Here is a 27034-nt window from a genome sequence, read left to right as displayed (position 1 = left end):
GTTTCAAGTCATGTTTGTTTGTATAGCCCTTAATCACAAGGAGTCTCAAAGGGCTGCACAGACCAGACTATTACAGGGGTGTCAAACTCATTTTAACTCGGGGGGCCACACGATAGAACAAACATTCTGTCGGGGGCCGGACTAGTAGATTAAAGAGAAAGAAAAAGAGAGATAAAGAAATAAGAGAAAGAGGGAGGGAAAAGAAGAGAGCGAGGAAGAAAGAAATGCAAAGAGAAATGGAAAGACAGAAGGAGAGAAAAGAGAAAAGAAAACGCGAAGGGTAGAAAGAAAGAAAGAAAGAGAAAAGAGAAAAAAAGGAAAAAATGAAGTTGGAGCAAAAGAAGTTAAAAAGAAACAAAGAGAGAAAGAGCAACAAATTAAAGGAAAAAGAGAGACACGGAGAGTGGGAGAAAAGGTGTGGAAGAGAGAGAGAGAGAGAGACAGAGAGAGAAATAAATACAAGTACAGTTTCTTTGTATGAGGCACCTGGCTTTGGTAGCTTGTTTTTCTCTTGTGCTTCTCTGAGTGTTGTCTCGAGGGCCGGATTAAATCCCTTAGCGGGCGCCTGTTTGACACCTGTGGACTATTACTACACCATCCCCTGATCAAAAACCTACATGAAGGCAAGGAAAAACATGAGAAAAAGGAAGAAACCTTGAGAAGGGGCCGCACAAAAAGCTACAGAGGCTTTTTTTTTTAATTTGCTCAGGTGCATTTTTTGAATCAAACTTTTTGTACTTTGCGAGCCATTTAAAGTAATCTCAATATGCACTACTGTATTTTCATGACCATGAGGTGCACCTCACTAAAAGGTGCAGTCTTTTTTACCTTAGTAACCATACATTCATAATCACACCTTATAATAGCGTTTTTCAATTCCGCACTCCCACACTTCATCCTTTAGCATTGCCATGGTGTCCTCTACTACGTCCAGCTTAAAATAACAACATCAAACACAGACAAGCATACAAGTGTGCGTATTAGTGCTGCAACAATGCATCGATAAAATCGATTAAAAACGGTTATTAAAAGCGTTACCTACTAAATTCATCGTCTATTCGTTGTGTTGCGCAATTTATGAGCCATTGAGCGCTGGGTGTGGGAGGATATGCTTTGGTGACATTTCGGTTGTATCACGATACAAAGTTGCCAATTTGTTTTATATCACGAGTCTCGATAATTGTGATTCTTCAAGTACAGATGCTTCCCTACTTACGACCGTTCGACCCACGAAAAACGGTAGAAACGAACATTTTTTCGGTATAACAAGAAACACTTGGACATTGCTGTAAGTTAGATTGTTTTATTGTGTGCACCTTTTTCCGAGTACAGGACAGTACTGTAGTGCTTCTTTCCGCCGCTACCAGGGATTGGCGCTGTGGGAGGTCACCCATCCACCACGAAGAAGAAAACTGCTTCTTCTTCCTGTACTGTACTGAATCCCCAGAACTTTGACATTTCTATTTGTTTAATATCTCGCACATCCATTCAATAGGGTTGGTGTAAAGTGTAAAGCAGGGGCCAGCCGTTTCTTTTGAAATGAAATTGGAATAAGAAAGCTTGATGCGGTTGAGAAAATGGTTGATTCGCTTTTAAGGCCACTTTCTACCACGTAGGAGAAAGTCGCCTAACTATTAAAGCTCGTCTTCCAAAAGTAAGTTAAACTTAGCTTTATTTATCTTTATAGAGCATGTTATTTTATGAAAGGTTTTTTTTAGTACAGAACAATACAGTTTAGTTATACAAGTCTTAAAGATACTTGTACAAACCTTAAACATACAAAATATAGAAGCAACTTACGAACAAGTTCAACTTACAAACGATCTCGTTCGAAAGTAGGGCATCATCTGTTTTGCCATCTGATATCATTAATGATTTAATGTTTTTTTTTTTTTTTTATACAACTTAAATCATACATCTTTGGTACAATAAATCACGAATGATGTTAGAACAACGCACATAAGTCCGTGTCAGTCAGTCCGGAAGCTGACATTTATATCGACTGAGACGATGAGAAAATAATTTGTACACTGTTTACGGCCACAAAATGTCACAAACGTATGGACACACTTTGGTTTTTATACAGTTCCCGGGAAGACGGAGTGAGAGATGACCCAAACTGCAAACTTTGTCGCAGACCCGTCATTTCTTGGACATTTTAGTCATAGCTGGTAACAAAGGGGGTCAGAAAGAAAAAAAGGAGAGATGATTGGAAATGTGAAAAATATTCAGGAATATGAAACCTATTCACAAAGTGATTCATAATTTGCAAAAATAAGTGTTAGTTGCAGCCCTAGTGGGAATTAATAAAGTGTTGGAGCAAAACTGAGGGCTGCGCAATTAATCAAATCGATATCGAGATGTGACGTAGTGCGATAGTGTAACCGCAGACCACATTTTTTTTTCAAGGATTCATAGTTCCAGTTTGTTATTTAATTTCTAACCTAGGACATGTAATAAAAACAAAGGGCTCAGGGGAGGGCTTATAAAACAGGTTAAAACGTTTTATCTGAGGTTTGGGCTTTGTTCACTTTGCAGGTTGGAAATCCATTGATGTCTTCTCTCTTTATTTTGAGTGTACCAAACTATAATCTTATCAGTTTCTAGTGGCAAATCTCTGCTCTCTAAACAAATGCACCCCAGCTAGGTTTTGGCTAGCTGACGTCATGGTTAACCGCAGCGTATGTTTTGTAATGAATGCAGGATACGCACGAACGAGCGGCACGGATGTTGAGTGGTTTGCGTGCCTGCGGCACAGTTCTGAGGTCATGGGTTCGAATCCAACTACCGGAGTTTGCATGTTCTCCCCGTGCTTGTGTGGGTTTCCTCCTGGCGCCCTGGTTTCCTCCCACATTCCAATAACATGCATGACAGGTTAATTGGCTGGTCCGAATTGTCCCTAGGAATGAGTCAGTTATCTGTTTCTGGCAACCCTGGCCGGTATTTGCTCCAGCACCCCCGAGCCCCTACTCAGGATAAACGGTGCAGATAATGAAATCGATAGATGGATAGCACGAACAAAGACTTGTCCTTGTGTTCCCCCCCCTAACAAAGTATAACAACAAATACGGCACAAAGTATTGAAAAATACACAGCCAGCATCTAGTTGGGTTTGTGTGTCTGAGTGCACGTTTGTGAGTGAGTGCCTGCATGAACTCCCTACCCCGTACTAGGAAAATGTTTGATCGTTCCCTCATCTTTCGTCCGCCCCATTTGACAAGTTCTTTTATTGTTATTTCAAGTCCCAGACATGCGATTCATCCGCTCTGTGAGCATCTGGCGTCATCTGAAAAGTAACTAAAGAGCTATAAAACCTTACGTGGTGGGCTCTCGCTCATTTCTCGCATCTCTGTGTTGTTTTTTTGCAGGGAATTGTGGGAAATCTTTCCAGCGGCAAGTCGGCACTGGTCCACCGCTACTTGACAGGGACATATGTGCAGGAGGAGTCTCCTGAAGGTGAGTAATTCAGAAAAGCTCGGGAGGAGAGTTGGTTACTTTATTGTAGGTGTTGTCGTTCTAAACATATTGCTCTGATGGAAGACATAGAAAGCTGTAGTAATTTACTACGCTTACACATCCGGCCTGGCTTTGTCATTTATGTTTATTTTGGTTGATTTGTTTTTTTAATACAATTTTTTTTACATTAATAAAACATTTCTTTTTTAATATTGTTATCTATGAACTCAGAAGTGGGTCAATTAAACTCATCCAGTTAAACAATTCTAAGAATATATTAGAATATAATAAAACATTAATACTATAAAATAATGTGTATTTTTTGTATTTTTCAGTTTTCAGCTTTGCTATTTTTATCAATTAAAAAAGAAGGCAGAACAAATAATCATATAGTTTCTTATTTTTTATTTCAGATACATTTTAGATGTTTTTTTGTATACTCTTACCCCATTGGCAGAAAATTCTATTTCAATTGTATTTTTTCTACTTTTAAGCTATATTTATTTGATTTTAGTAAAACAAGGTTTACTTAGAATTTGCTAAGCGATCATATTGTAGCAAACAGTAAGCAATTTTTAGAGTCAATACAATAAAATCTTACAATCTGCTTATTTTTCTTGTAATTATCTAGGTTTTAACTATGTTAACTTTTCTTTTGATTCTTATTAAAATATAAATTCAAAACTTTCACACGGTAGATTGTAATGCTGGTTCTATTTATTTTTGTTAATCAATAAAATAAAGTCCTACCCATTTGTCAAAACTAAAAAAATGTTTTTTAAAGTGTATTTGTTGTAGTTTTAAGATATTGTAACTTATATTACCTAAAAAACAAAACAAGTTTTCCTTAGTTATTGTATCTAACAAACTGCAGATTGTTTTGCTCGTTTTCCTAGGATTTTTTTCAAGATAATGGCAATAATATTTATTAAAATGAGCAAAATTGTCTACCTACTTCCAGTTTTTTCCTATTTTGTTTGTTTATTCCCCTCATTTTATTTAAGAATCATAACAAAACTTAAAACAATGACAATATAATTAAAATAAGCAATATTTTCTGCAAATGTAGTAAGAATTGATTATTTTTTGTGAATAGGGTAAAAAAGATTTTACGTATGATATGTTTAAGGATTCCATTCTGCTTGATGAGTGGGATTACGCTTCCTTTTTACGTGTTATTGCTTAGTTAAAATGTTTTGGTTATGATCAGAACAATGTTTCTTTTTGTCTTTTTATTGCTCAGGAAGAATATTTTTCCTTACAGTCTCTCATGACAATATAAACACAGGGTACGTACGGGTGCTTGAAATCCGGGAAATACTAGAATTTTAATGTTGTGTTTTCAAGGTCAGGAAAGTGTTTGAATTTGGTGGGAAATGCTTGAAAATGCTTGAAATTATTTCCACGTTTCCCGGCAGTCTGACTCTACTGACCATGCATTTAAGGAAGAAAAAAAATAATGATAATAATGATAAAATAATAAAGTCGGCATGTGAAGTGTCAATGCTCCCTACAGGTGTATTAGGACAGGTGCATCAAAGAGTGCAAAAAAGAGATACTGCACATCTCTTCGCAATGGGAGAGGCAGGGCTGTTCAGTCATATGAAAGAACACTCCCTGAGATGACTATCTTACCTAGTTTGTTTTTTAATGGTTTGCTACATGTTACACCTAAACAGGGCACTCTGAAATGGGTATTGGTGCAAGGATTATGTATACATTATGGACATTCATTAAGGGCCATTTTAAAAATGGAGGTAGCGTTTCCCTGTGATGAATTTTAATGGGAAGAACTTCTTGCAACTGATAATGTACGCTCCATATTCTCATCATTTTTACTCGACAACTATATTGGGAAAAATTTGTCTCCAAAAATATTTACACACATATTGTTAAGATCCGCTGATATTTTCGCTATTTTCACAATATCTGAAAATTAGTCTTTATAAATGCACAGCAAGATTAAAGATCGCACATGTAAATTGGTGATATATTTGTGGCTCTACAAAATTCATGATTCACACCGGATTTCTACTTTTTATGGTACTGGAAAAATTGGCCTTGAAAGTGCTTACAAATAGCTTGAATTTGGCCACGAAAAAGGTGTACATACCCTGTAAGCAGCATAATTTAGTTCGCCGACGATACCACCTTGATCGGCATCATCTCTGAAGGGGACGAGGCGACGTACAGGGATGAGATAAAGTCACTGTCAACGTGGTGTTCGGAAAACCACCTCATACTGAACACCACAAAAACAAAAGAACTGATACTGGACTTCAGAAGGAATGGCAGGAATCCAGCACCACTCATCATAAAAGGAGACTGTGTATAGAGAGTCCACTCCTTCAAATTTCTGGGTGTGCACATCTCCGACGACCTCTCCTGGTCTGCAAACACCAGCAGCGACTGCATTTCCTGAGAGTGCTCAGGAAAAATCATCTAAAACAGCAGCTGCAGGTGTCCTTTTACAAGCAGCAGACAGGAAAATGCTCCAGAGGGTCATCAAAACAGCCCAGAAAATCGTCGGTTGCTCTCTGCCCAGTCTGGAGGACATTGCCTGCTCTCGCTACCTCAGCAGAGCAGAAAACATCATCAAGGACTTTTCTCACCCCAGCCACCACCTCTTCGACCTGCTGCCTTCCGGCAAGCGCTACAGGTCACACACAAAAAAAAAAAACAGACTCTGAGACAGTTTCTTCCCCAGAGCCATTACCACCCTAAACAGACACCGTACAAAAACATGAAAAACTCTTGCAAAAACACTACCTCATACGAACGTAAAATGGTACTCATGTCTATGTTTCTTGCACATGTTGACTGCACTATGTTTACTGCATACCTTGCACAATGTTTGACTATTTTTTTGCACTATGATGACTATTTTTGCACCAAATGTATAATTGCACAAACCCTTACAATACCAAACTGTATGTAACATCCTACATGCCGACGTTTCTTGTTTCTTCTATTCTTTTCTATTCTATTCTAATTTACCGTACAAAAGGATGAATGTGAATCTTTGCGTACTTTCTGAAACTGAGAGCGCCACTGTCATCTACTGTCACACATCCAGATTACACTTTGCTTAACGCGGTAATGGGCATCTACAGACACTCAATTGAAGTGCATTTCATTTGATATTATCTGTATTTTATCATTCACACAGTGCTCAAAGTGGCCGTGCATAGCTAATCATGACAGGGGCATGCAGACAGTGCCAGGATCGCTCTTATGTAAATTGCATCCACTGTCACAGCTCTCAGACATAAAAAACGAGATAGAAGACTACCGACTCTCTATACACTTGAAAAGAGAATTTAACATAATATGTGCCTGGGAACGTTTTCAATGTAAAGGGGTCTTCTCAAGCCATTGAAAAGGTCGCCTCGGATTCATGTGCAGGGACGTGAGAATGACAACTGAAGCGTATCAACGGGATTGTAATGAAAACGGCGCCCCCTGGTCCCCGTTTCGGCATCTTCAAAGATAAACTATTGTGTCCCGGATTTCGTCCGTGGCCCGGGCTCGATCGTCTCTTGACGTTCTTGATTAGCAGCCGCGTATCGCACATTTCCAATCATCCCGATAAAAGATCACCGCCGTGGCTGTTTTTTAATATAAAGTGCGTTGGGAGAAAAAAAAAAGAAAATGGAAACAAGCTCCGGGGTGTGTTGCTATAGCAACAACGGATGGAGCGCCATCAGATGTCAAGGTCTGCGTGTATGCCGCCCACCTCGCCTCCCTCTTTTATTTATTTATTATTATTTTTTTTTTTATAACTTAGATTTGACCTGCTCACGGAACTCATCATCATCGGAGTGAAAAAGAAGACAGCTCCTGGCGGTTATGTAATAAAATCCATAGTCTAGCGCTATATGCTTCCATTGCAGACTATCGCTCCATAAATCATTCATCGCATGCCTTGTTCTGATCCCTTGTTACGAGAGGCGGCAGACGTCTCTCTTTCTCGACGCTTTGTCTGAATTGTCGAAAGCTCCAGTTAGAAAAAAAAAGAAGGAAATACATTGGGAAAAAAAAACTAATGCTGCTTGCGCAGCTAGCTGTTACACAAGTGGCGCTGCAATTATAACTATTTCAATAGATAGATAGATAGATAGATACTTTATTCATCCCCGAAGGGAAATTCACTTTTAGTCAACTAGTCACCGACAATTGAAACGATCAGTCGAACCATCAAGTCAATTGTGTAGCCCTTTCTCACAAGGAGTCTCAAAGGGCTGGACAGACCAAAGATTATTGTAAACTACAGACTATTATTACACCATCCCCTGATCTAAAACATACATGAGGGCAAGGAAAAATTAAAAAACCTCATCATGAGGAAAATGAAGAACCCTTAAGAAGGGGCTGGACATGAGGTAATCCCCCTTCCAGGATGACCAGGCTAAAACGGATGTTGCAATAACAAAGAATACACAGATATTGTCAACATGAAATATAGTTCATTCATTAGCTATAGAATAGAAGTGTGTTTTAAATCAGATAATTATTTTTTTTCTTAAATTTAGCATGAAGTTGATTCAATTATGTGACAAATTATATCCAACACAAGAAAAATGGGTACAATACATTGAAAGATACAAATTTTAGAAAACATACTGTGGGTTTGTGAAAAATTGAATAAAAAGGCCCTTTTTGAAAGCAATTAGGCACAATGCTCGGTCAACAGAGGAATCCATAAATACACCTTGTCCATTTTTTAGGGACTAGCAAATAAATAGTACAGACGCTGCCCTACTTACGATCGTAAGTTGACTTTGTTCGTGAGTGCTATATTTTGTATGTTTATCATTAATATAAGTATGTTTAAGGCTTGTATAAGTAACCTGTATTGTTTTGTACTAAAAAAATAAACATTTCATAAAATAATATACTCTATAAAGATAAATAAAGTTTAGTTTAACTCACTTTTGGAAGATTCGCTTAAAGAGTGGTAAAAAATGGCCGAAAAAAAGTTCCAACCATTTTCTCAACCGCATCAAGCTTTCCTATTCCACTTTAATTTGAAAAAAAAAACAGCTCGCCTCTTCTTTACACTTTACACCCACCATATTGAATGGATGCACGATATATTAATAAAAAAAAACGTCAAAGTTCTTAGCGCGCTAGAGATACAGTACACATAGTACAGTATGTTTACACACGAACCAGAAAGAAGAAGCGGGATTTCTTCTTCGGGGTGGACGAGGGGTGACCTCTCACAGCACCACCACATGCCGGTAGCTGTGGAAAAAAGCACTACAGTACTGTTCTGTACTAGGAAAAAGGTGCACACAATACAGCAATGTCCGGATATTTTTCGCCATCCTGAAAAAATGATCGTATCTATTGTTTTACGTAAGTCGAGAGCGTCTGTACATTAAAACCAAGTAAATGTTTTATCTCTCTCACCCCAAAACAGGCTCATTAGCTACAATAGTACGGTAAATAATAATTTTGTGAAGAACATCGAGTGGTCAACTGCAAAGTCTGTAACTAAAGAACTGATACGAACAGTTTGAAATCAAACACTTTTATCAACTGCTGTTTGCCGTTTTTAAGACTTAACAACTGACATTTGTTCTCAGACTGCGTGCATTATATCATCAAAATGTTTTCAGGCATGTTCTGGAATAATACTTAAGTTCTCTTTTATAGTGAAATACACACGTACAAAATGTACAATGCACGTTATCAAAAACGTATTGGCTTGAATGTTACTTGAAAATTACAGAGGCGAGTCAGACTCAATTTTGTTCAACTGTGACTGTCACCTATCTACTGCCATGCTACGCAAGGTATGCCTTGCAAACTTTGCAATTAGCCTTCTTCATGTTTCCGTATCCAGGCTAAAATGCTTGATTTTGACATCTGTATCTGTATCTGTATGTAAATATTACTGCTTGAGAGACACTCTTACGCATGTGCGACTCAGCAGAGATTATAATCATGTAAGATGCATCACTCTGTTGGAAAAAACGTGTCTTTTAACAATTGTCGACGATGGAATTCATTCTTGACTTTTTTTTATTCTCGATTTTTGGTACAAAGTCAACTCATAGTTGCAGGGCCAAACACAAACATTATTCATCCAGCAAGACCAACTATTCACTCGAGTGGCTTTACTGTCCCAGATGAGACAAACTCGGTCAAGCTTTTGAAAGAAGGGACACTTTGTTATGCAATCAAATACGGTCCAGCTTACACGCTGGAATTTCTCAGGCCGGCCGCAGTCTTTTTCCTGGATGCTGGTCAAAGTTTTTTTTTTCTTTGAAGGAAAACATGACACTGGAAATACAAGAAACATTGTCATCCTCTTTCTTGTCTCTCAAGAAGTTGACCATGTTTGCATGTCAACGCAGCAAAAGTTCTGCTTTTACAGTACAGAAGACAATAAAGGTCTTTTCTTCTGTCCCGTCACGATATATGTAGATTAGTGCCAGAATAATAAATGAATGAATAGGAGTGGGAATAAATATATAAAAAATCAGTAAACATTTAAAATTTTAACAAATATCTTAAAATAATGAAAAAAAAACATGCAAATCATCAATTGCAAGTATACATTTGAAAATCAGTACAAACACTAAATGAATACAGTTAAACTCAATTACCTACTATTTAAAATAAATAAATAAAAACATTGGACACTCACATTATCTCATTATCTCATCTCATTAGCTGCACCGCTTATCCTCAGTAGGGTCACGGGGGTGCTGGAGCCCATCCCAGCAATCATCGGGCAGTGGGCAGGGGACACCCTGAATTGGTTACCAGCCAATCGCAGGGCGCACAGGGACAGACAACTCGCTCGCTCATTCACACCTAGGGACAATTTGGACCGGCCAATCCACCTGAAATGCATGTCTTTGGAATGTGGGAGGGAACCGGAGTGCCCGTAGGAAACCCACGCAAGCACGGGGAGAACATACAAACTCCGCACAGGTAGGCTGGTAGCTGGATTTGAACCCACACAGGAGGTTCCCAAGACCTTAGAACTGTGCCGCACACGCGCTAACCGCTGCGCCGCCATGCTGCCCCTCACATTATCTATTATACAAAAATTAAAAAGAATAATTTAAATTTTCACTAAAAATCTAGTTAGAAAAACCCCAACATGTATAAACTTTAAAAAAGAAAACATTAAAAAAAATTAAAAAGGTTCAGAAATATCTAACATCAGTACAAATGTCCAAAAATATATTGATATTCTCTCTCTCTCTCTCTGTCTCTCTCTCTGTCTCTCGCTCTCTCTCTCTCTCTCTCTCTCTCTGTCTCTCTCTGTCTGTCTGTCTGTCTCTGTTTATGTTTCTCTCTCTCTCTCTGTCTTTCTCTCGCTCTTTCTCTCTGTGTCCCTCTCTCTCTTTCTCTCTCTGTCTCTCTCTCTCTTTCTTTCTGTCCAGCCATTAAAGAAGTTTAAAAAGGAGTTCAAACGCAAAAATATATTTAATAATAATAATAATAATAATTTCCTTTGTATTGTCATTCTTTGTAACAATGTACACAGAACGAAATGTCGATACACCTGACCTGTTGTAGCGAGTCGATGCAGCCGCAGCCAACAGAGGGCGCCGCCATTATACCAATTAGGTATGTCTCGGCCGAGGCGCGAACCAGCGACCTCCCAGTCTCAAAGCGGGCACACTACCATCTAGGCTACTGAGCTGGTATTTGTCAATTAAATTAAAAAAAATCAATGTCACAAATGAAAAAGACAAACACTGTTTTCTTTTTTATTTCCTGCTGCCGATCAAATGTGTAGTGGTCTGTTATTTTAATGAGGTGGGGCAGTCTTAACTGTGTTTTGGGTTGAATTATTTGCCCTTTGGTTGGTCAATATGTCCATCTATGTCTCAGATCCTTCCCATATACACTTTTTTTCACTTTTATTAATTTTAAATAGTCAAGTCATGTTTATTTGTATAGCCCTTAATCACAAGAAGTCTCAAAGGGCTGCACAGACCACAGATTATTGCAAACTACAGACTATCATTACACCATCCCCTGATCTAAAACCTACATGAGGGCCAGGAATAACTAAAAACCTTGGCATCAGTTACTTGTGTGGTTAATAAAAAAAATTGTGGTCAAAAATGTATGTAATTGTGTAAGTTTTCATTTTTTAATTTTTGTTAATATTTTTTCAGTTATTGTTCTTGTTATTTTATTTTATGTTATAAATACAGTACATACACTATTATGCCTCCTTTTTCACGGTGCTATGCAAACATCTGAAAAGTAGGAACTCCTGCTCTGAGCAACAATCGACTGAGGATAATGGATTGTGGCTGAAACTGCGCAGTTCATTTTAGGCAGTCGACAACAGCGTAAACCGTGAAAAAATTTGCTCTCAGCAGTAGTCAAGAGTAGATAATGGATCGGCCACAACCATGCATTATATTTCGGCAAAAATACAGTAACTGCAAATCACTTTTTAGTCTACTAATGATCCCAAGAGCCAAGAAGAAAACCGCAGGTTCGAGAGCATTCTCCATCCAGGCCCCGGTGTTGTGGAATGCTGTGCCCCCTGAGATTCGATCTGTAACCTCAGTGGAGCTGTTTAAATCTAGGCTTAAAAAACACTTCTATTCTATAGCTTATGAATGACCTATATTTTCTGTTGACAATATCTGTGTATTATTTGTTATTGCAACATCCATTGCAGCCTGGTCATCCTGGAAAAGGGATTTCCTCATGTGTGGTCCCTTCTTAAGGTTTCTTTATTTTCCTCATGTTGAGGTTTTTGAGTTTTTCCTTGCCCTCATGTATGTTTTAGATCAGGGGATGATCTAATAATAGCCTGTAGTTTGCAATAATTTGTTGTCTGTAGAGTCCTTTGAGACTCCTTGTGATTAAGGGCTATACAAATAAACATGACTTGTCTTGGTCCGAAAGGCAAAAAAAACGGCATTAGATGGATGAATGTTATATTTTAACCTTACGCACTGAGACTGCAAAATAGAAAGCATGAAGTAGCAAGGGATTACAGTATTATATTTGTACTACATTTTGGACATTCCCATTCCTCCATTTCTTCCTGAGAACGTAAACTTTGCAATGTCCCATTTAGATATGAGTCTATAAAAGCTGTATTTTCATAGGCCCTCTGAAATTGTCTCGTAAGGTAATTGAGGTTCTGTGGAGTTTTTTGCAAGTCACTTGTAACATTTTCACAGTATTTTCCCTGACTGAGCGCTCTCCTTCTTTATCGTCGACAAAATCATCTTCTTTATCACTAGGAAGTACATGTGGTTATGAAGCAGCCAGAAAATCGCGTACTTGTAAAAAAAAAATGTATCTAATAATTTTCCCGCAGGGCATAATCCCCCCTGCTTTTTTCATTTTATTCATGTCTTAATCAAGATCGACTATATTATTCTTTTTTTTTTTTTCAAAAGCGTTTGGAATGACTTTCCCACACCCCTCCCCTATATAATTTAATCTCCACAGGATCACAGAGCGCGAATGGGATTGACTTTGGAGTGCGGTTGCCCTCGGGTGTCGTTCTTATCTGCAAATGGGAATAATACGCCTTTTATATGAGATGTAAAATGGTTATAAATGCATAGGATTGTCGGTCTGCACTAGTAAAGCTGAGCAGTTCTCTGATTTGACACCCTTTTTTGCCTTTCCTTGCTGGTCACCTTTTCTCATATTTTTGTTGCCCTAGTCAGTGTCTGAAATAACGTCTGCCTGGACGCCCGGAGCGTGCATCTTTTACGTCGGGCGTACAACTTACACAACGTCTGGCCGACAACTTTTTCAAGAAAAAAAATAAATTTCGTTTTAATTTTTATTTTTTTCCAAATCAAACGTTTCATTTATTCCGATTTCAAAATCTTTGTCCGGTTTGGAAATTTGGGAATTTCGGTTCGTTTGGCAATTTGCAAACTCGGCAGCCAATCAGAAGCCTGCATCAAATAACTTCGTGCTTCCGGACTTTCCCAAGCGTTATAAGGTCGTGCATTTGCATATCATTTTCCAAAGTAGATGCACAGATAACACAAGAAAAATGGATAAGTGTTTAGGAATCAAGCCAAAACCTCAGCCCCAAATTTATGACGCTACAAAACGTAAAGGTACATTAAAAGCATCGTGGATAGAGGAGTTCACGTGGCTTGTAGCAAACGACGCAACGCAAATATTGCAGAATGAAGATGATTGAATACAGGTACATACTGACGGCAGATGGAAAACAGGGATGTCATATACATGCAATGGATGTTACAAGTAGATTTACAATAAACTTAATTTTAAAGTGTTGTTCTGTTATATATTCTGACTATTAATCCTTATTACTTTGCAACAATGGTCTTTTTTGCGATTAGTCGTCTTATTGTGTTTCAAGTTGTGAAAAATGGGGCCTGGCTGGGCAGGCAACTTTTCAGAGTTGTCTGCCCTGGTATTATCCTGTTTTTGGTTAACAATTTGTTTTTAGTCTTAATTTAGTCAATTATTATATTTCAAGTATCATATTTGGATAAAAATTCAGGAGTAAATAGGACATTAGTATATATTATTTATTTTTTTACTGTGAACATACATTTAAAATATAGTCCTATCATTAACAAAATTACTTACAAAACTCATCGCCATTTTGTATTATGGGAGACAGCAGACAATTTAGCTCATTTTAATATATTTTTGGATTTGATAAAATTATTTTTTTCATTTTAAGAAAAACTTTAATTGAACAAAATAATCAGTTTCCAGAGGAGAAAAATGTGGATTATTCAACGATTATTTACATTCCAAAATGTTATCCATCCATCCATCCATGATCTGCACCGCTTATCCTCAGTAGGGTCGCGGGGGTGTTGGAGCCCATCCCAGCCATCTTCAGGCAGTGGGCAAGGGACACCCTGAACTGGTTGCCAGCCAGTCGCAGGGCACACAGGGACAGACAATTTGCTTGCTCATTCACACCTAGGGAGAATTTGGACTGGCCAATTATCCCGACATGAATGTTTTTGGAATGTGGGAGGAAACCCACACATGCACGAGGAGAACATGCAAACTCCACACAGGAGCTTCTATCTTATGACCACAGAACTTTGTCGCACATGCGCTAACCACTGTGCCGCAGTGCTGCCCCCAAAATGTTATGATTTATTATGGTTTTAGAAGAATATTTTAAAATGTTTGCAGTTGTATATTGGCCTGGAGAGGGATGGACGCCGCCAGGCTGTACTTGCCCAAGACACACCATCACAAACGGTGCTCCTACAACCTAAGTGGTTGAGGGATCCACCCACCGACCCATATAATATTAGTATATTTTGTTTTTTCTCGATTGCCATGAACATATATTTAAAATATAGTAAAATGAGGAAAAATAGTCCATACTATGAACAAAATCACCCATGATATAATATGGCAGACAATTTTTCTCATTTTATTTTTTAACATTAATTAAATATATATATATTTTGTTTTTACTAAAAAAAGTATGTTATTTCATAAAATTGTTTGATGTTGTATATTAGCACTTGTTATTTTTTTTTTACCATGAGCATTCATTTAAAATACACCAAATGAATCCAAAAGTGCTTACAAAGTTATTGACAGTGTTAGAAAAATGACACTTTTGCTCACGGCCTTACTTTATTTTAAATAAAGTGTTCTTCTTTTACAAGTAGATTTGAAATGGACGGAATAATCTGCTATTTTCAATAATTATTTTAATGATATTTTATTTTACTTGAAACTAATTGATTAAAACACAAAAATACTTACATTGAGAAAACAAATGAGGAAACAGTTTCACTGCACTTGTAAACTGTGTAATTGCATATACCAATACATGAGTAAAAGAATGACAAGAAGTCCTAACCATTCCAATATAGTATTTTTTCCTTAAAATGCATGAAACCAACGATATATTTTTCATTGATCTGATCTGCCTTTTTTATATAGCGCTTTTCAAGTCATTGACTTCCCAAAGCGCTTTACAATGTGCTCCACATTTCCCAATAGCGGCCTTGTATTGCAGCCATGTAAGACGCTAACCTGCTTATTGGGGGTACTAGGGGTTCAGTGTCTTACCCAAGGACACTTCGACATGTAACACGGACGAGCCGGGATTCGAACTGGGATCCCTTGATCCCAAGACGAGGGCTCTACCTCCTGAGCCACTGCCGCCCCCGATTCATTATTCAGATGTCTTATCCCTTTATCTGTCTCTATAAAACACAGGGTTTGTGCGGGTGATTGAAATCCCTGAAAATGCTTAAATTTTAATGTTGTTTTCAATGATTAAAAAGTGCTTACATTTGAGTAAAGTGCTTGTAAATACTTGAAATTGTTGCCATGTCTCTCAACAATTCTGCCTAAAAATGACGCCGACAATACGCTCAAAAGGACAAGTGCATGATACATCTAATCACTGCACTAGAACATTTGTATTGGTGCAATAAGATGGTGTTTCTTAATTATGATTTGTAATGGGAAGAACTTCTTGCGATTGAAAATGTAAGTGACATATTACAGGCAATTTACCCAAAACCTATATGAAGAGATTTGTCTACATTTTGTAAATATTTACACACAAATCCACGAATACATTTACGATTTACTCAAGATGTAAAAATCATATGTCTTGATAAATACCCGTGTGAGATTAATGATTACATTTCTGATGTAAATGTAAATGGTCTGCATTTACATAGCGCTTTTCAAGTCACTGAAAACCTTCCAAAGCGCTTTACCTTGTGCTTCACACTTACCCATTCACACACACACACACACACCTGTAGCGGCGTCAGCCATGGGTATTAGGGATTCATGTCTTGCCCAAGGACACTTCAACATGTAACACGGAGGTGCTGGGAATCGATCCCAAGACAAGCGCTTTACCTCCTGAACTACTGCCGCCCTGATATATTTGTGGATCTGCAAAATACATGAATCACACTGGATTCTTTCTTGGAGAAATGGGAAAATTGACATTGAAGGTCCTTAAAAAGTGATTGAATCTGGACATGAAAAAGGTGTACAAACTCTGAAAACGACATCCCAAGGACGCGTAATCACAATCCTTCTGCTGCTTACCATATTTTCACTTCTCTGAAAATTACATATTTTTCTACTGAGTATCGCACACAACATTCTCAGCGAAACGTAACAAGAACACGCTCCAAGGAATATATAGCATCCAGCGAATCAAAGGCCTTACAAACCTACAAATTAACCCCCTGGAGAAAAAAAGATTGTAAAGGTGACGCTCCTCACTGCCTGCTGTTGATAAAAGAAAATTCTTCAAACTGTATTTCTGAGGCGCTACAGAGGGTTGCAAAGTAGCAACCGGGGGATTTGTTTTATGATGTGAGCGTACCTGATAATACAACACAGCAACAACACGGCGTGACCTCATAAAAAGTTGGTGCGACAAGTCAAAGTGAACGTCACAAAGACGCCTTGACAGGAAGCCAGCCGGGAACCAATTACGTGGGCGAAGAATCGCAATTTAGCGTGTCTAATGCACAGCTTTAGGCGCTCGGGCGACAAAGTCACCGCAATGCCGCCTGTTCCCAATTGTCGACGCTCATCTGGCTCTGCGGTGATACTTGAGTGGCAAGGACGACACAAGTAACCAATGACTATGCAGTCCTCCTGCCACGTCTAAGTAATTATGTGTGCATCCATGATGGATTTAAACTGTAAATAAGTTATTCTACTGTTGCATACTGTGTATATTCTTGCTTAGTGTGCCAGTCTCGCCTAGTTCAATAGTAGTAATATTGTTGATACGACAACATGTTGTAAGTTTAAACATGGGGTTGATACGATAAGATGTTGTTGTGAAAACAGATCTCAAACTGTTTTTTTGTCACTCCGCCTCCCTTTAGCAGAAGAAACATGTAAATTAGGGTGTTCCTAATACAATAAAAAGGCAAGGACGAACTAGACTTTTTCAGAGGTTCTAGTAGACTGTAATAGGCAGTCTATGGTCATCTCTCCTTGCAAGTAAGTCATACTTGCGTCTCTGTGTCTTCTTTGAGTGCAGGTTGTTATTACAAGTGTTGGGGTTAACCTAACAATCCACGGCATTGAATTAAAACTAATCTGGAAGGACCTTCTTCATCATGCTTGATGACCTGTCCTCTTCCAATGCCCTTTCTCTCCTGTGGTGTTCCACAAGGATCTATTCTTGGCCCTATACTATTTTCTTTGTATATGCTACCACTTGGGTCTTTATTTTATTTTTTACTTCATTCGACCTACTTTATTTTCTCTTTATTTTTACTTTTATACAAACAACATACACGTCTATTTACCAGTAAAACCAAACGGTAATAATCAATGTTCTGTGTTTGATTATATTGTTGGTATTAGGCAGTGGTTGGCCCAAGATTTTCTTTATTTAAACAAAGACTAAATATATTGTGTTTTGGGATACCGTGAAAGCCAGCCTTAGCAACCTAGCCTTCTAAGTTGGATTCCTAGTGTAGCACTCCACCTTTTCCACTCTGTTATTCAACTGACAAATATTCCTAGGAGACTCAAATGTGCAACAACAATCATAGCTGATCCAGATGATGATCTGTTGATCATTTATGGATTCATAGCAAGCTCAGTAATGTAGTGTACAATAGCTAAGTAATAAAACATCTTGCCAAACTGCGCTTGGCTATACCTCTGTGTACAAATAAGTTCCCAATTGGTAGAAAAGTTTGCTTATATTAATAATAAGTATTTTAGTAGGATCCTTTTCTATCAAAACTTGAAAAAATATATACTTAAAATGAGGAATTTAAAATGTGATCTACCACAAAAGACAATTTTGGTTATTTCAAGGGTGATCTTGTGTAAGTAGATAAATAAGTTGAATAACTAAAGTATAATTTTTTAAATAAGCTTTTATGTAAAATATTTTGATTTTAAATGTAGCTATATTTTATAGTGTTTTCTTTCATAATACTTGATTTTTTTTCTTATACAAATGTTTTTTTCCTATCGATATTTGGTTAGCGATTTACTATTTTTGACATTTTGTCACTTAGCACTAGCCAATTTACATTTGCAAGAACAGTTTTAGCAAATTCAATATGTTTTGTTCACCAGCTTTTGGTCAATAATTAGCCACTTTAGCTAATATACAGTAAAGATATGTCATCTCATTATGCTGTATTTTATTTTTGTATACAATGTACATTTTCACATGGAAGACACAAAGCTGGGATACAAGACATTTTTCAGTCGGAAAGCAAAGTATAAAACTGAAGATTATTCAGTGGAAAAAAGTATGTTATGAGGATGTCATGTCAAATATGAGGCAAGCCTCATGTAGCTTGCTTTCCCCTTAGGGGAATTCATATTCTTCATTTTGAAAAGAGTAGGAAGAAAATGAAAAGTTCTGTAAAAACAGGAGCTCTCCCAAGCTTAGAGCAACGAGAACATTTCTCAAAAGTTTGCGTGTCCCTCTGCTGCCATGATTTTGCTAGCCACTAGCTGGAATTTGGCTAATGTTTGCATGCTAACTCGTAAAAGCTAGCATGCTAGAGCTAAGCCGTTTTAGTTTGGTAACACGCACTATGTGTGTGACATTAGTCCGTTCGTCCCCAAAGTCAATTGGCTGGCACTAATGGAAAAAAGTGCCATCAATCTTATTATTATCTTGTCTTTGACGAATATGAAAGTGTGACTCATTTATTGTGTCATCTTTATCATTTCCTCCTCCTTCTGTTTTCTTGTCACTACTCAATTTCCTGTCTCATGAAAGCGAAAAAGTCCCCTAGTGAAATGTAGTTTAATAGGGTGAAAGACTTCAGTGTAGGACTTACAAGGTATTTTTCATCATAACATAACTCAAAGTAGAGTAAACTCGCTTGAGTTATTTTAGTTTTGGGTTTTTCAGCAGTTTTACTTCTTCTGTATCGCATTGTTGTCCAACCTTATTTATTTGTGTATAATGCAAACTTGTGGAAAATAATTGGTGTATCATGTGCACTCAGATATAAAGCACACCCTAAAAATCGGTTAACAATTAAGTTTCTGTTTTTCTCAGCTCAAACTAAGTATTCGCAGTTCGAATCCCGGCTCCTCCGTGTTACATGTCGAAGTGTCCTTGGGTAAGACACTGAACCCCTAATACCCCCAATAAGCAGGTTAGCGCTACATGGCTGCACGGCCGCTATTGGGAAATGTGAAGCACACTGTAAAGCGCTTTGGGAAGTCTTGACTTGAAAAGCGCTATATAAATGCAGATCATTTCATTTTATACACCAAAGAGTTGTTTCCCTTGTAATTTTTATCTTTTACTTTTATATAGTTCACAACAACTTTCTGTTTTCTCCATTTTCAAACATTTGTCTCTGGTACCGTGAATAGAAATAGTGTGATGATGAAATAAAATCAAATGCTTTTTCGTATGTCATCAAAATCACTGGTGGTCTAGTGGTTAGGATTCAACGCTCTGTCACTGTACCCTGGGTTGAAATCCCATTGGATCTATAGTTATGTGATTTTGGTCAGCGATATTTGGCCGATCAATACGGCACAATGCTACTGTATAACGTCGTGTAAAATGATTACCCAAACTCAGTTCTTGTTAGGTTAAATAAATATGCACGTTAAACACCAATAATACAGTTAATGTCCTTTTTTTGTTTTACAGGGAATTCAATATGCACTTTAAATAAGCATGTTGTAAAAAGCCAGTCAGTTATGTATCATTCTATAATATTTTTTTAGCAAGGGAGTGCAACACCCATCCATCCATTATCTGCACTGCTTATCCTCAGTAGGCTCGCGGGGTTGCTGGAGCCCATCCAAGCCATCTTCAGCCAGTGGGCAGGAAACACCCTAAACTGGTTGCCAGTCAGTCGAAGGGCACACAGAGACAGACAACTCACTCGCTCAGTCACACCTAGGGACAATTGGGACTGGCCAATTAACCTGACATGCATGTTTTTGGATTGGGAAGGAAACCGGAGTGCCCGGAAGAAAACCCACACATGCAAAGGAAGAACATGCAAACTCAGCACAGGAAGGCTGTTAGCTGCATTTGATCTTGTGACCTTAGAACTGTGCCTCAGACGGCCTAACCTTTCACCACCTTGCCGCCCTGAGTGCAAAAACCATTTTAAAATCATTATTTTGTAATGTTTCAGTTTTTAAGCCGAGTTTTTCACATATTCGAGTTCTTTTTCATTAGTACTAAAAAGCAATATGGCTCTTTTCCTCAGGTGGACGATTTAAGAAGGAAATTGTGGTGGACGGGCAGAGCTACCTCCTCCTGATCAGAGATGAAGGAGGACCACCGGAGTTACAGGTGAGTGTGCAGTCACACAAGCTTACAAAACACATCAACGGCGGTCATCTAGAAAAAGAGTATAAGCCCACACACCATTACCTCCCTGCTGCTTTCTTTTTTCTGCCCCCCCAACCCCCTTTCCATTCACATGCACTTTAAGGTCACAGTGAATCAAGCAGCAACTTGCAGTCAAACGCCGAAGAGAAGGCAACTAATCATCTTTGTAAACCGGAGGAATAAAAGACATAATGGAGGAAGCCTGACTGAGGGCTGATAAGATAACAAGCCGTGATATGCTCAGTCTTTTTTGTGGAAGGGGGTTTGGGGGGGCAGGTTCAAGTAATTCTGTAATCGTCTGTCATGCTGTGACGGAACTGCAGGGAAAGTCAATACTGTAGTTTACTATTCATATTGGATTGTGTTTAAAAAAAAAGAAATTGCCACTCGAGCCTGGGTTGTATGGGTCGGAAGAAAACAACTTAATTGATTGATGTTTTTGATTTTTATTCGTTCAAATGTAAGGTTATAAACAATTCAAAATCAACTACTTTATATTACAATTGAAAACAATTGATGATTATCTAAATCTATTTTAAGCAATAAATCTCACTTTGTATGTATGTATGTACATAAGTTATGTATATAAGTAAAATATTTTCTCTATTAAGAATGTGCTAACAATGCCCAGCTGAGTTCAAAGAACTCGTATGCCTTATTTCCCACTTCACCTATCTGCTCTAATGTCACTTTTAGCAAAGCTGTACAGGGCAGAACACAGGCGAAGTGGAGTGCTTGAGACTGATGCTATTTTTGTTGCCGTGTTTTTTTTGTTAGTAGAAAATGGTGAAAGTAAGAGAAGGCCTGCTTCAATTAGAGTCCAAGCACCGACCTAAATTCGGAAAATGATGAAAAAGAAGAGTTTATACGAGTGCATCTAACTAATGCACATACTTGCACACTCATTATTAACCAGCTAACCAAGGCATTAGATGCTAGCAGACAGTAAAAAAGTTCAAATTTTTGTAAATTTCTTTTTAGGGTTTTATTAAAGTGTGTCATGAATAACTGATTTTAAAGGTAGGGTGTTTAGTTTAGGATGTCCTTAAAAAAATCGAAAGTTTAATATCTTCTCTATTACCTGTGCTCGAAATCTGTGTAGGTGCTTGAAAATAATTTCAAATTCTTGCCATGTTTCTCCGCATTCTGACTCGACAGACCATGCACTAAAAAAAGAAAAATAAAGTGACAAAATAACAAAGTCAGCTTAAAAATGACGCCGACATAGAAGCTGCATTTGTAGAGCTTTGTATGTCGTTGTCATGTGAAGCGTTATTGCCCCTACAGGTGCATAAGGAAAGGTGCTTTAGAACTGAAAAAAATTCTCACAAAGATACCGGGAGGTTGCAGTTTTAATAAAATATGGCTCGAAAAAACGAAAAAAAAAAACATCCACGGTTAAAACGTGCAACAAATCCACGCATGGCATGCTGCAAGTGAACCCCAAAGAGAACCAACTCTTCATAATGGGAGAGTCAGCACTTTCAGAGGTCCCTATTGTCATGAACCAGAACTGGATCAGGACCCAAATGCGTGACATTTCTCACACAAGCCTTTTATTTTACGGGAAATGGGGAGTCATGCACGTTAGGCTGCAGTCTGGCGTGGAATGATAGGAAGCCTGAGGCCGACGACATCGATAACAATTGCCCGAGCAGATATCGGACATGTTGGGTCGATTCCGGAAAGAACGGGACAGACAAGAGTGATATCAAACCAGTATATCGAAAATAAACAGGACAAACTAGACAGGAACGAAACTGGAAACCGATATTAAACAACGGGACAGACAGAATTGTTATCAAAACTGGATATCAAAATTAAACAGGACGAACTAAACGGGAATAATTCTGGACAGGAAATACCAACAGGAAAAAAGACAGAAACCCACGTCTTTCGGGGCAGAGGTTCGTTGTCGGACTGACAAAGGAAGAGTGAGAGCACTGAGCTTAAATAGACGGAAAGCCAAACTGTCAACGAGCCGCAGCTGGCGCCACACGGGGGCGGCCAATTGGGCGCCATGGCAACCGTTACAACTATGAAATGTGTTTTAATGCAAGGATTATGTCTCAATTATGAATATTCTTTAAGGACCATGTAAAAAATGGTGGTAATGTGGTCAATTGTAATGAGAAGAACTTGAAAATATAATCTCCATATTACTGTTATTTTTACCCAACACCTATACGGGGAGATATATGTCTCAAACAAATATAATCGAGATTCACTCAAGATTTCAAAGTCATATATCTTGATAATTGCACAAGCAACATGAAAAATAGCATATCTAAATCACTGAAATATTTGGGGCTCTGCAAAATACATGATTTACACCAGGTCTTTTATTTTGATAGTACTGGAACTGTTTTATTTATTTTTGTCATGTATTTATTCTTTACCATGAGAAGGTGCTTAACAATGCACACTGTCTTCATTAAAAATTATTTTGAAATAATTAATATGCCTTGTTATCAATAAAATTTCCTTGAAAATCTCAATGACCCATTACTGGTGAGTTACTTTAAGAACCGGTCCACGGCAGCTCATCTGTGTGTTTCTTTTTAATGCATAAAAAATATTTACCGAGTTTAACACAAGAATAAGATGCATTTTGATTTCAGTTACATTTTCAATTTAAAGTGGCTCGACCTCCTCGATTATGCTAGAGGGTGGTGAAATGTAATTTTATTCTGTGAATGATTTATTACTTTTGGGAGGTTTCAACAAGGATAGGAAACATCCTGCAAAAAAAGTGACATTATATAAGAGTCTGCTGTCGTTTTCAATGTGCCTCCCCACTAAAAATCAAAATACATTTCTTATGCCTGAAACACCCCCAGTGATTCCCAAAATTAAATTAAAATTAATAGTATTATTATTATTTTGTTACTTGAAAAAAAACACATGTGCGAAGGTCTTTCGTCCACAAACGGTGTTGCAGTGCCACCATGCGGTCTGGCGTGAGCACTGCAGTTTTAAGCGTGTGTTGTGTTCAACGGCACAATAACTGACGAATAGTAAAATTAACCACTCCAAGTAACAATCACAATACAACAGACAAAACAGTTGAGATTTGAAAATATTTTAATTTTCCCTGCATATTAAAAGGACAAGAAACGTGTAGAAATGTGTTATTACGGTCACTGCAAGAAATTATAAACTCAATTAATTTAAAGTGTATCCAATCAATGACATAAGCAAATGCGGGATTTTATTTTCCTATTTAATACGTAAATTATGTACATTTCCACCTTTCTCTTCAATACACAAAGGTGTATGAAATAATGTTAAGATGGATCAATAAAAAATAATAACATACAGAGAATACACATGGTGGAAAAGATATGATAGTACTCATTTTAACATTATAACAATACCACGAGTAATAATAGTAATAAGGATAATATTACCAGGAAAAAAATAATCATTAGAAGCATTATTGTATTTAAAAACAAGGAAGACATCAGTGTTTCAGTGTTCTCGTTTGCCCGCGTCCCTGCGTCCTAGACGCATCATTTTTACTGGGGACGCATAGTGTCAAATCAACGTGCGTCCCCGGGACACAACTTTTTTGACACAAAATTGTCATTTTTACCCGATTACATTTTTTTGAAAAAAAGATTTACCGCACTCCAAACTTTTCGTCAGGCAGATCCGCCATTGTTGTTTTGGTCTCACAGTTCGAGTTTTCGTCTGCAAGCCGATCTCGGCAAACGAGATCTCGGTTGTTTCGAGATGACGTCATTGTTGTGATGGTTGTCGTCGAGGGAAGGTGAAGGCTCAGTATGCCTCCGAAAAAAGTTAGTGTTAAGTGAAAATCAACACAAAATTGGTAATTTCTTCAGCGTCAGTAATAAGTCGAAACTTGATGCAGAAAGTGATAACAACGGCAATAATTCCGGCACGAAAAAAACGGCAGAGAAATTCTCCTGAAGACCGCCAAGGCAAGGAAAACACGTGTGTTGAAGCCAACGTTTCGACGAAAGAAAACAAACAAAAGAATACTCCTAGCAAGGATTTTTCTGCCAAAATGGACTCAATTATATTCCTGGTTACGCTATGAGGAGGATTATAATGGATTGGACCTTGAGAAGGCATTACAACTGTGGCGGGACAGCAAACCACGAAGAATATATGAACTGAAAGATCTGAAGTGATAACTTGCTTTGTATTATCAATTAACTGTGATGATTAAAACTGAATGAAAATATAGTCACCAAAATGTGAATATTGTTGAACTTAACTTCCACCGTCTTCTTATGTGCCCTCAGTTCGCAGCCTGGGTGGACGCGGTGGTTTTCGTCTTCAGCCTGGAGGACGAGATCAGCTTCCAGACGGTCTACAACTACTTCCTGCGTCTGTCCAGCTACAGGAATGCAGCCGAGGTGCCCATGGTCCTGGTGGGGACCCAAGGTGTTTGCCTCGGACTCTCTTGCTCGATTTTCATTCCAGGCCTTTCTTAAAATGCTTTTTGGGTCCCAGATGCTATCAGCGCCGCCAACCCGAGAGTGATCGATGACTCAAGGGCTCGGAAACTGTCCAATGACCTGAAGCGCTGCACCTACTACGAGACCTGCTCCACCTATGGCCTCAACGTAGAGCGGGTCTTCCAGGATGGTATGCTAGCATGCAATTTGGTAGCTGATAGGTTTATAGTTTAGTAGACACTCAAAATAAGGAGAGAAGACATAAATACATTTTGAGCTTGCTAGGAGAACAGGAGAGGACTCTACAAAAAATCCAACTTGTGCTAAGTGTCCTCCCAAAGCTTTTTCTTTTAAATGAGTCTCCCAGGTTACATAAAGCAAATCAACACTCAAGGGTGTGGAAATCAAAGAACAATGACATTATGGGGCATTAACGAAAATAATTTAAACATCATCAGCATCATACTCAAAATATGAACAACCCTGGCATCCTAAGCAATCTCATTTACAGGGGTCCAATTGAATAAATAACCGCATTTTTATTGTAAGCAAGCAGAATAAACACAAATCTGAACAAACATTAAATGATTTACAGATCAGTAACATTACTTTATTTTTACGCCAATTTTTCTCAATGGCTCTGTTTTACATTATCCTTTTTTTTGGGGAGATCTGAAAAGAGTGAATTTAATTGCCTTCAATTACGTTTTGCTCTTGGTCCAGTCAGCATAACAACTGTTAGCATTATGAATTATTATTTTCAATTATTATATTTATAAACATTTTCAATCTATAAAATAATTAAAGAAAAATTAAAATCCATTTAAAGATATTTAAGACTTTACTATCTAATTGTTTTATTTAAAAAATGTTTAATTAAAAACTATGTTAGATGTGGGATTATTTTGCACATATTTTTATAAAATATTGCTCATTTTAAGTATGTATTAAATGTTCTGTTTTTTTCCTAATTTGCAGCGCCACACTGGAATTGTGTCAATAAAAACATAAAGAAATAATTGACAATTTAAAAAAAATGGAATAGAGGAAAACATTATAATATTAGATTACATTATTATATTACATTTTCTGCATTGCTTTTCCTCACTAGGGTCTCGGGGGTGCTGGAGCCCATCCCAGCTATCTTCAGGCAGTCGGCAGGGGCAACCCTGAACCGTTTGCCAAACCACTCGCTCATTTACACCTAGGGACAATTTTGGATCAGCCAATTATCCTGGCATGAATGTTTTTAGAATGTGGGTGGAAACTGGAGGGCCCGGAGGAATCCTACAAGGAGAACATGCAAACACCACACGGGGCGGTTGCAGTAGCTGGAATTGAAACCTAAACCTTCGCACCGCGGGGCTGCGTACTTTATATTACAAATGAGCAAAATTATCTGCCAAAATTATTTTATTTTTTTGTCATTTTTATTTGATTATTTTCATTGTTTGGTGTTAGTCCTGTGATTGTCCGTATACCAACTCTGAACTGATTACATTTAGTAAATCTCAACAGGAGTAAGGACTAATGGACATTAAGTAAAATCCTTCAGTTGTTTTTACTTTTTAACTTACGTAGATCTTTATTGTATCTTAAAAAGGGATTGAATGACTTGAATGTCTAAATTGAAGCAAACCTATTGATATGCCTTATTACTGAGGTTGCTAATTACAGTATTCTGCTAATTTACCAACTGCTAGCGTGGTAGCATTATAGCGTTCTAAGGCATCATATTGCATGTTCGTTACAGGGCATAATTTAAATTTCCTGAGCTGGATTGTTACTTCCTCTATGTTAGCATATTAACTATTCATGGTGGAAGTCATGAGAAATA

The 27034-nt window shown here is 37.8% G+C and overlaps 1 protein-coding gene across 1 annotated transcript in view; it reads left to right on the top strand.

Moving 5' to 3' along the window:
* Positions 1-27034, top strand: part of LOC148376454 (arf-GAP with GTPase, ANK repeat and PH domain-containing protein 3-like) — a 165608-nt gene that overhangs the window by 25880 nt on the left and 112694 nt on the right. Inside the window, exons 3-6 of the mRNA XM_088347315.1 lie at positions 3369-3456; positions 20646-20731; positions 25042-25183; positions 25253-25387. Coding sequence (XP_088203441.1) covers positions 3369-3456; positions 20646-20731; positions 25042-25183; positions 25253-25387 — 451 coding nt within the window. The remainder of the gene's footprint in view (positions 1-3368; positions 3457-20645; positions 20732-25041; positions 25184-25252; positions 25388-27034) is intronic.

The sequence above is a fragment of the Urocampus carinirostris genome, chromosome 1 (genome assembly GCF_059441175.1).
Source record: "Urocampus carinirostris isolate Australia breed hairy pipefish chromosome 1, RoL_Ucar_1.0, whole genome shotgun sequence".
Classification (NCBI taxonomy): domain Eukaryota; kingdom Metazoa; phylum Chordata; class Actinopteri; order Syngnathiformes; family Syngnathidae; genus Urocampus; species Urocampus carinirostris.
This window is presented reverse-complemented; position numbering and strand designations above follow the sequence as displayed.